General features: G+C 36.1%; 1 protein-coding gene across 1 annotated transcript; it reads right to left on the reverse strand.

The window, feature by feature from the left end:
* Nucleotides 1-7,702: 7,702 nt before the first annotated feature.
* On the reverse strand, nucleotides 7,703-8,647 carry LOC126071507 (olfactory receptor 10X1-like). Its single transcript, XM_049875694.1, has one exon. It carries the CDS (start codon nucleotides 8,624-8,626, stop codon nucleotides 7,703-7,705), a length of 924 nt encoding a protein of 307 aa, XP_049731651.1. The 5' UTR covers nucleotides 8,627-8,647.
* Nucleotides 8,648-10,346: the final 1,699 nt, after the last annotated feature.

Here is a 10,346-nt window from a genome sequence, read left to right on the forward strand (position 1 = left end):
AGATTTTCAATGTAGGTGAACAGCCTTCTATTGGAAGAAAATGCCATCTAGGACTTTCATAGCTAGAGAGCAGAAGTCAATGCCTGTCTTCAAAGCATCAAAGGACTGGCTGACTCTCTTGTTAGGGGCTAATGTAGCTGGTGACTTTTCGTTGAAGCCAATGCTCATTTACCGTTCCCAAAACCCTAGGGCCCTTAAGAATTATGCTAAATCTACTCTGCCTGTGCTGTATCAATAGAACAACAAAGCCTGGATGACAGCACATCTATTTACAACATGGTTTACTGAACATTTTAAGCCCGCTGTTGAGACCCACTTCTCAGAAAGAAAGATTCCATTCAAAACATTATATCTTATTGACAATGTACTTGGTCACCCAAGAGCTCTGATGGAGATGTACAAGGAAATTAATGTTGTTTTCATGCCTGTTAACAACCATCCTGCATCCCACGGATAGAGGAGCAATTTTGACTTTCAAGTCTTATTAGTTAAGAAATACATTTCTTAAGGCTGTAGTTGCCACAGATGATGAGTCCCCTGATGTATTTGGGCAAAGTAAGTTGAAAACTTTCTGGAAAGGATTCACCATTCTAGATGCCATTAACAACAATCATGATTCACGGGAGAAGGTCAAAATATTAACATTAACAGGAGTTCGGAAGAAGTTGATTCCAAACCTCGTGAATAACTTTGAGGGGCTTAAGACTTCAGTGGAGGAAGTAACTGCAGATGTGGTAGAAATAGCAAGAGAACTAGAATTGTAAGTGGAGTGGAAGATGTGACTGAATTGCATGATAAAACTTTAATGGATGAGGAATTGCTTCTAATGGATGAGCAAAGAAAGTAGCTTCTTGAGGTGAAATCTACTCCTGGTGACCAGGTTGTGAACATTGTTGAAATGACAAAAAGGATTTAGAATAAGCTTAATTGATAAAGCAGCTGCAGAGTTTGAGAGGACTGACTCCAACTTTGAAAGAAGTTCTACTGTGAGCAAAATGTTTTCAAGCAGCATCATATGCTACAGAGAAAGTTTGCATGAAAGGTAGAGTCAATTGATACAGCAAACTTCATTGTTGTCTTATTTTAAGAAATTGCCATAGCCATTGCCCAACCTTCAGTGATCACCACCCTGATCAATCAGCAGCCATCAACATCTAGGCAACACCTTCCAAAGACAAAAAGATTACCACTCCCTGAAGGCTCAGTTGATGGTCAGTATTTTTTAGCAATAAAATATTTTTAATTAAGGTATGTACGTTATTTTTTTAGACATAATGCTATTGCATACTTGATAGATTGCAGTATAATGTAAACACGACTTTTATATGCACTGGGAAACCAAAATATTCGTGTGACTTGCTTTATTGCAGTATTTACTTTATTTCAGTGGTCTGGAACTGAACCCACAATATCTCTGAGATATGCCTGTAGTATGGACTCTGTTCCTTATGGCTGTTTCCACTCAACATAATTTTTGAGATTTATCTATGTCCTAGCACATATTACTAGTTCATTTCTCTTTATTGCTAGGTATTGTTTTATTTTTTAATAGGCTACAACTTGTTTATCCATTCACCTACTCATGGACATTTGGGATGTTCTTAGTTTTTCATTACTGTGAATTAAACAGACAAAACATACTTTTATAAGTCTTCGCATGGAAATATACATTATAGATTTATGTTTAGCTTTATAGAAATTGCTATTTCTTATAGAGTGGTTACAACATTTTATTATCTTATTTTTTGATGAACAGAAGTTTTTAATTTTGGTGAAGTTTAATTTTCAATTTTTGTATGTCCAATGTTTCTTGTGTCCTATCTAAAAAAAAATCTTTGCCTACCCCAAGGTAATGAAGACATTATTCTCTGATTTCTTTTAGTTGCTTTATAATTGTAGTTTTTACATTGAGATCTGTGCTTCATTTGAATAATTTATTCATATGGAATATATCCTGGATACATTTGGCTTTTTTTAGTAATTTCTATCTCTTTATTGTACACTCTGATGCTATAATGTTAACCTACCTTCCTTTACTCCTTTAATCAAGGTTTCTGTGACAGTTAAGATTGTCTATCAATTGGCTGGGCCATGATTCTCAGTGTTTTGGCAGTCGTAAAATGTTGTGATCACTTCCCTGTTGAGATTTGATATGTGATCACCCCTTCAATGGGATCTGCTATGAAAGGGAGTTTCCTTGGGTGTGTGGCCTGCACATCTGAATATACATGGACATTCTGGCAAGGCTTGAGAGTTTTTGCTTATTCTGAATCCTGCAGCTAGCTCCTGTTTGTCTGACCTCCAGTTCTTGGGACTTGAGCTAGCAGCCTGCCTGTGGTCTCGGGATTCATAGATCTTTGCAAGCTTTGAGCAAAAGCTCTGCTCTCCAACCTGCTGATCTTGAGTTCGCCAGCCCCTGCAGCTACATGAATCAGGAGAAGTCTTGCAATCTTGCCTGCCAGTCTTAGGACTTATTGATCTTCAGAAGCCTGTGAGCAAGAGCCCTGCTCTCTGACTTGCCAATCTTGGGATTACCAGCCTCTGTGGCTATGTGAATCAGGAGAAGCCTCTCTCCTGATCTGTGGACTTGGGATGTTCCAGCCTCTACAACCTTGTGAGCCATTTCCTTGATATAAATCTCTCACTCTATATATTTTTATATGCTTTGCTGGTTATGCTTCTCTAGAGAACCCAGCCTAACACAGTTTCCTTTAGTTCTTTGAATGTATTTCTGATCGCTACTTTGAACTCCGAACATTCTGCAATTGAAAAGTACAATAACTGAAATGAAAAATTAATTGGAGAAGCTCAACAGTAGATTTGAACTAGCAGAAGAAAGAATTAGTGACATTGAATACAGATGGATAGAATACATGCAATTCAAAGGAGAGAAATGAATGCCAAAAAAAAAAAAAGAAAGAAAAGAACAGAGTTCAAAGAAATGTAGAGCACCATTAAGAATACCAACATACACATAGTTGGAATACCAGAAAGGGAGGAGAATAAGGAACGGAAAAATATTTGAAGAAATAAGGACTGAAAACTTCCCAAGTTTATTTTTTTTTTTAAATCAAGTACACATCCAGAAGGAAATGTACAGAAATGAATGTGTTTTTTAGTATTTTTTATAGTGCACGTCGGCTAACGACAATCAATGTCAATTTTTGTTTATCTAAAAATGTCTTAATTTTGCCTTTACTTGTGAAAAATAATTTTGCTTGATATGAAATTTTTGGATGAGCAATATTTTTTAGTGTTTCAATATGTTATTTTCAATGTCTCTGTTTCCCATGTTTCTGATGAGAACATAGTCATTGATTGTATCATTATTCCACTCTATGTAGTGGGTAATTTTCCCTCACTGTTTCAATATTTTCTCTTTATTTTCAGGTTTTAGCAGTTTGACTATGATGTGCCTAGGTGTTCTTTTGTGTTTCTTGTACTTGTGTTTCATTGAACATCTTCAATCTGTAAGTTTATGTTTTTCACCAAATTTGTGAAGTTTTCAGATATTATTTATTCAAATATTTTTTCTTCTTTTTCTTTCTTTCTGGGGTTCCAAATACAATATGTTGGACCACTTGCTAGTTCTCTAAAGATCTCCAAGAATTTGTTTATTTTTTCTCTATTTTCCTGTGTTTATCAGACAGAATAATTTCTGTTTATCTTCAAATTTACCAGTTCTTTCTTCTACCATCTCCACTGAGCCCATTTCATAAAATTATCATTTCAACTCTTGTACTTTTTCTCAGTAGATTTATAATTAGTTCCTTTTTATAATTCCCATTTAACTGCAATATTTCTAACCTATTCACTCTTTTATATCACATTTCACTTTTTTAACACATTAATAATAGCTTACATACTTTATCTTCTAAATCCAAATTGTAAGTGCATTTGGATTCAATATGCATATTTTTTCATGTTTATGGATCACGCTTTCTTAACTATTTGTATATATTAAAAATTTTAGTTGAAAACTGAACATTTTAGTTAAGACAATAATCATTCTCACCTGCATCTTGCAGTAGCTGGTGTCTCTGCTCTAATTGTTTTGCTTCCATATGCTACCTAGTTTCAGATATTTGGAATCTTCTTTCCTATAGTTCCATAAATTTCCAATTGCTTTGTTGCTCCTGAGTTCTACTGTCTGGTAACCCAAGTCAATTAGATAATACTGTCAATCTTCACATATGTGTTGTAGAGGGGGAATAAATTCAAACACAGAAAACTCACAAATCTTATGGGACAGTTTTGTCTTTCAAGGATATATTCATCTTTAGTTTGTATCTGTTTTTATTTTCCCCCCACTGTGCTCTTTGTAATCAGTCATTGCTATGGGCAGAGATAATACTCGGATTTGGGATTTTGTCTTTTCTATAATTCTTCATTTACCAAATTTCTTCTCTTAAAGACCCAATTTTGCTGTTGATCTAAACTCCATTATCTGCCCATTGAGGTGTGAGGTGGGGTGTGTTGGGCAATGCTCCCAGGAAAAAAACTGCAAACTCACAGTGTCACCTGATGGGATAAAATAGTAATATTTATGATAAGTTTGTCAAGTTTCTGGCTGTCTTTGGTCATTTTCCAATGACATCCAATAGTTATTTTGAATAATTTTGTCCATGTTTCATAGTTTTTAATCTATGAGTAGAATCACTGGATCTCTTCAAATCATTGCTTCCACCTTTTTTTTACTATTTTATGTTCAACGTCTTTATTCTCCCTAATTCTGGTTAAATATCCTGCCGTTTAAATTTGTGCCTCTATCTAGGAGGACCACCTGTCCTTAGCTAGGCCAGTGAGAGCATGTTAGACTTTGGCTGTAATAATTGGTGTAAAAGGCAGGCAGATGAATAAAGCCAGGCTATTAAATATTTTTCCTTTCTTCTATATAACTTGTGGTTAAAAAAGAAAACATTTCTAACTCAATGGCAATAAAAGCAAAATGTGGCAAAGTTTGTGGAATACAGCTAAAGAATTGTATAAAATAAAATTTATAATTTAGAAAAAAGCAATGCCAAAATTTGGGTCCTTAAATTCTTAGTAAAATAAAATTTTATGGTGTCAGGTAGGGGTCAAGTTCCATTTTTTTCATATAGATGTTTTCCTATAACCAATTAATGAAAGGTCTGTCATTTTCTCACAGCTCTGAAAAGCTGTATTTGTCATAAAGCAAGTTCTTATACGTTCATGCATCTTTGGAGGCTATCTATTCTACTCCATTTGTCTATTTATCACTTGTGTCAATACCACACTGTAGGTGTATAATGAGTCTTGGTAGGGGGTAGGACAAGTCTTCTCATCTTGTTCTTCTTCAAGAGTTTCTTGGTTGTTTGTGAGTCTACATAAAACAAAAAATCACCCTATGGTTTTCCAAGGAGGCCCTGGATGATACAAATGGTAAATGCTAAATAGAAAGTTGGTAGTTTGAGTCCACCTAGTGGTACTTTGAAAACCCTGCTGGTGTAGTTTTTAAGTGCTACAGCTGCTAACCAAAAGATCGGCAGTTCAAATCCACTACGTGCTCCTTGGAAACTCTATAGGGCAGTTCTGCTCTGTCCTGTAGGGCTGCTATGAGTCGGAATCGACTTGATGGCAATGGGTTTGGTTTGGTTTTTTGGTTCAGTGGTGCTTTGGAAAAAAGACCTGGTATTCTACGCCTGAAAAACCACCCACTGGAAACTCTATTGTGCTTAGCTCTACACTGACACACATGGAGCCACCAAGAGTCAGAATCAACAGAATGGCAATGGGTTTTGTAGTGCCCCCTCCCCTCCAAAAAAAAGAAAAAAAATGATTTGGATTTTCATTGGAATTCATTTGAATTTATATTAATTTGGGAAGAAAAGGTATCTCTATAATATTGAGTCTTCTAATGCATAAAATGGCTTATCTCACTCTTTAGTTATTTTAAAAATCATTTTAATAATGTTTTCTATGTTCCTTTTAGGGACTTTGCAATCTTTAATTTACTTCTAGCGCTTTGATATTCTTGAAAATTTTATATTTGATATCTTTTGGAAAAATAATATTCCAGTTGTTCATAGCAATACACCTGATTGGTGTATGGACCAAGTATCAGCAACATAGCTAAACGTCCTTATTATACAATAATTTACATCATGATTCTTGGATTTTATAGCATTCACAAATGTATTATTCATTTAAAATGACTTAACATTTTTTATTAACATGGTATTATCTACAATTAAACTGTTAGTGTTTACTTCCCAGACCTGATAGTCCCTGAGTGGTGCAAATATTTTGTCCTCTGGAAAGTTGCATGTGGGTTCAAACTTACCCAGCGTCATCATGGAAGAAAAGCCTGGTGATATGCTTACATAAAGATTACCGCAAAGACAAATCTATGGAGCTCAGGTCTACTCTGTAACCCATGGAGTTACCATGAGTCAGAATCGTCTTGATAGAAAAGCTTTCTTTTTTGAAAAAATAGCTACCCTAGATTGAGTAGCCAGTTCTCAGGCATGAGAACAAAGCATAAGAAACGTTCTTGCCACTGAAGCAGTGACCATATATTGAAGAAGAAAGAGATTCTGCCTGCATATGTGCCATGAAAAAGGTCCCAGGAATGGAAATAGAGTCATGGTAAGGGTTAACCATAACCACCTGGTGTGCATAATAATTTTCATACATTCTTTATTTTCATAATGTCCTAATAATAATTGAGTTCAGAAACTTCAACACTTTTCATATGAGTTTTATATGCACCAAACCCCCAGTGCAAAATTTCATCCTTCATGAGAGTTCACGCTGTTGGCTAACAGTGAAACTGAGAAAAGGATTCAAGAGCTTTGCTAGGCTTGTATGTCTGGATTCTCATTAAGATTACTCACTGTTCTTCTATGATATCATAGCCCTCAGACTGTGTCTACTTTTCTTCCTGAGAATATAAAGGTTTGTTAATGTGTTTATCTGGTTTCCTGTCTTATTCATTTTATACTCTGCCCAAATTATCCCCAAACACCTTTCTTTGTCAAATCTCATTACCATGATGTAATTCTTTAGCATTTGATTTTAAATATTTTCACTTTATAGAAAGTAGGGGTATTTCCAGCCCTCAACCATGAAGTTCCCTAGGCACGGGAGGTGTAGCCTCTAATGTTCTGTTTACTCATTTCGATCTATTTCTCAATATATTTTATATACTCAAAAATTAGTATCTGGTAGTCATTGGAAGGCCACAGTCATGAACAGTGTGTTCTTAAAAACATGTAGTAATCATAGACACTTAAATCTCAATCCATATATGCATGGTGATTACTACATGGTGTTTTTCTTGTTAGAAATGACTTATCTCCTGGGAATTGCAAACCAGTATCTCATAATCTTGCCTAGACAAATTCCTTAACTTTTATATGTTTAGATATTTTAATTTTCATTGTTTTCCCTTCTATATATCCAGTACACCCAAAGATGGATTGGAAGAGCCTAGTGTCTTCAGGGACATTCTTCCTCTGATAGCAGAAAGGAGAAGGATTAAACAACTTTCTTAACAAGTTAAGGAAATACATGTTATGATTTAGGATTCAGAGTTTGTCAAATATTCCCCATATCTTAACCTCCAGAAAAGAGCAAATGGTACAAGTTTGTCCAGAGGTCACAGGATAAATGTCCCTCTGCTTTCTGGAGACATTCAATAATGCTTTAAATCAGCAGCAATAACACAAGATCATTTATTCTAGCTTACTATCTTTCCCAGCACTTTTCTAAAAGCATCCTTCATGTCCTTATTCCTCAGGCTAAAAATGAGAGGGCTAAGGAAAGGAGTAATAACAGTGTAAGGGACAGATATGAGTGTGTCATCTTCCCCTGACGTCTCTGGATTCAGGTAAACAATAGACGCAAAACCAAAATGGATGATGATCACTGTGAGGTGGGAGGCACAGGTGGAAAATGCCTTCTGCTTGCCATCAGATGAAGGGATCCTGAGAATAGTGGAAAGAATGAAGACATAAGTGAGGATAATGAGTAGGAAGGTACCCAGTAAACCCGATACTGAAATCAATGTTACAATGAATTCTGTGAGGTTACTGTCTAAACATGACAATCTCACTACTACCTGCATATGACAGAAGAAATGTTTCACAAGGTTGGGGCTGCAGAAAAAGTTTCTGAATATCAGTGCCATCTCTATTAGAGAGACAAAGAAGCCTCCAGCCCAAGCAAAGGTCACAAGTTCTCCACATAGTATGTTGGTCATAAGCAATGGATATCTGAGAGGGTTGCAGATGGCCAGGAAGCGATCATATCCCATTAAAGTAAGGATGATGCAACTGGTGCGCCCAAGTCCCAGGAAGAAACACATCTGCAAGCCACAACCTATGACTGAGATGCTTCTATCTGCGGTTAATAGATCTGTCAGCATCCTGGGGATGATGCTCAATGTGTAGCAGGTCTCAGAAAAGGAGAGTGCACTCAGGAAGATGTACATAGGGGTGTGGAGGGTTCTGTCCACCCAGGTTAGACCCATGATGGTCAGATTACCCGTGAGGGTGAGAAGGTAGAGGGAAAAGAAAACCACAAATAGTAATGTCTGAACATCTGGGTAAAGAGAAAAGCCAACAAAGATGAACTCCTTCACGATTGTCTGGTTTTTCTTCATAATTTGAATGTTAGAAATCTGAAAAAAATAAGAAACACAAATTTTCAGAATCATTCAACTCTGCATTTTTCTTTAAAGTCATCAGATGAAATTTTTAGCATGAATAAGGTAAATTATTAAAGAATTCCAATTACCAACTGCTCTTTCATTTAGTGTAGCAAAGCACCATGTGTACGTATTGATGTGCTTTCCTTTTTTCCATACATTCATTAATTCAGGAACCAGTTACTGATCACCTACTATGTGCTAAGAACTATAATCTGGCAAGAATTATTAAGAAATTTATTGGCAGATAATACAATAAGGGAAATAATATTCCAATTAATGTCCATATAAAGGAGACTGCGGTGTACTAGGTTAACCGTATTTAGATCAGATCCTGAACACTAAATACTGAGTGGTTAATGGACAGAGTCAGCGCCCAACACAGCAACTTAGTGAAGGTTGAGAGTTGAGCTTCTAGTAATTGTAAGACCTAGCTTAGACAATATTTTACAGTTGTTAAAGATGTCCAAAGCCATTATCTCTTACTGAAAAAGGTCTTCAGGTCTGAAATATTAAAGGAAAATAAAGAACGTATACTTTCCATCCTATTCTGAAGGGAGGGAAGGAATAAAGACGTAATACCCAGCACCACTCAGGAAGCCTCAGATGAGTAGTCACAGTAATTGATTAGGATATGTGGATTGTGTTGGCAAACAGACCTTTTGTGCAAGCAAAGGGAAGGTGGCAAATGGATTTTGTCATTTTTTCAAAGCCAAGTGGGGCATCCTATAAAGTAAGTGCTATTTAGTCACTCTACGATGTCTTCACCAAGGACATCATACATGAAGAAAGCAAGAAGGCATTAAAAACACAGGAAAGAAAGACCAAAAGAGATGTCATAAGACATTGAAACTTGCTCTTGAACATTGAGTAGCTAAAGCAAATGGAAGAAATGATGAAGTAAAAGAGCTGAACAGATGATTCAAGAAGAAAAAGTAAAGTATTATAATGATATGTGCAAACACCTGGAGTTAGAAAAACAAAAGGGAAGAAAACACACAGCATTTCTCAAGCTGAAAGAACTGAAGAAAAAATTTAAGCCTCAAGTTGCAATATTGAAAGATTCTATGGGGAACATATTAAATGATGCAGGAAGCATCAAAGAAGATGGAAGAAATACACAGAGTTACTATACCAAAGAGAATTGGTCAATGTTCAACCATTTCAGAAGGTAGCATATGATCAAGAGCCAACAGTACTGAAGGAAGAGGCCCAAGCTACACTAAAGGCATTGGTGAAAAACAAGGCTCCTGGAATTGACGAAGTACAAATTGAGATGTTTCAAAAAATGGATGCAGCGCTGGAAGTGCTCACTCTTCTATGCCAAGCAATTTGGAAGACAGCTACCTGGCCAACTGACTGGAAAAGATCCATATTTATGCCTATTCCAAAGAAAAGTGATCCAAGTGAATGTGGAAATCATAGAGCAATATCTTTAATATCACATGCAAGTAAGATTTTGCTGAAGATAATTCAAAAGCAATTGCAGAAGTACATTGACAGGAAACTGCCAGAAATTCAAGCTGGGTTCAGAAGAGGATGTGGAACCAGAGATGTCATTGCTGATGTCAGGTGGATCCTGGCTGAAAGCAGAGAATATCAGAAAAATACTTACCTGTGTTTTATTGACTACGCACAGGTATTTGACTGTGTGGATCATAACAAACTATGGATA

This window comes from Elephas maximus, chromosome 3 (assembly GCF_024166365.1).
Source record: "Elephas maximus indicus isolate mEleMax1 chromosome 3, mEleMax1 primary haplotype, whole genome shotgun sequence".
Taxonomy (NCBI): domain Eukaryota; kingdom Metazoa; phylum Chordata; class Mammalia; order Proboscidea; family Elephantidae; genus Elephas; species Elephas maximus.

Bases quoted from the DNA above. Each gene is read 5' to 3' on its own strand.
- LOC126071507 (XM_049875694.1), bottom strand. From the start codon at position 8,626: ATGAAGAAAAACCAGACAATCGTGAAGGAGTTCATCTTTGTTGGCTTT.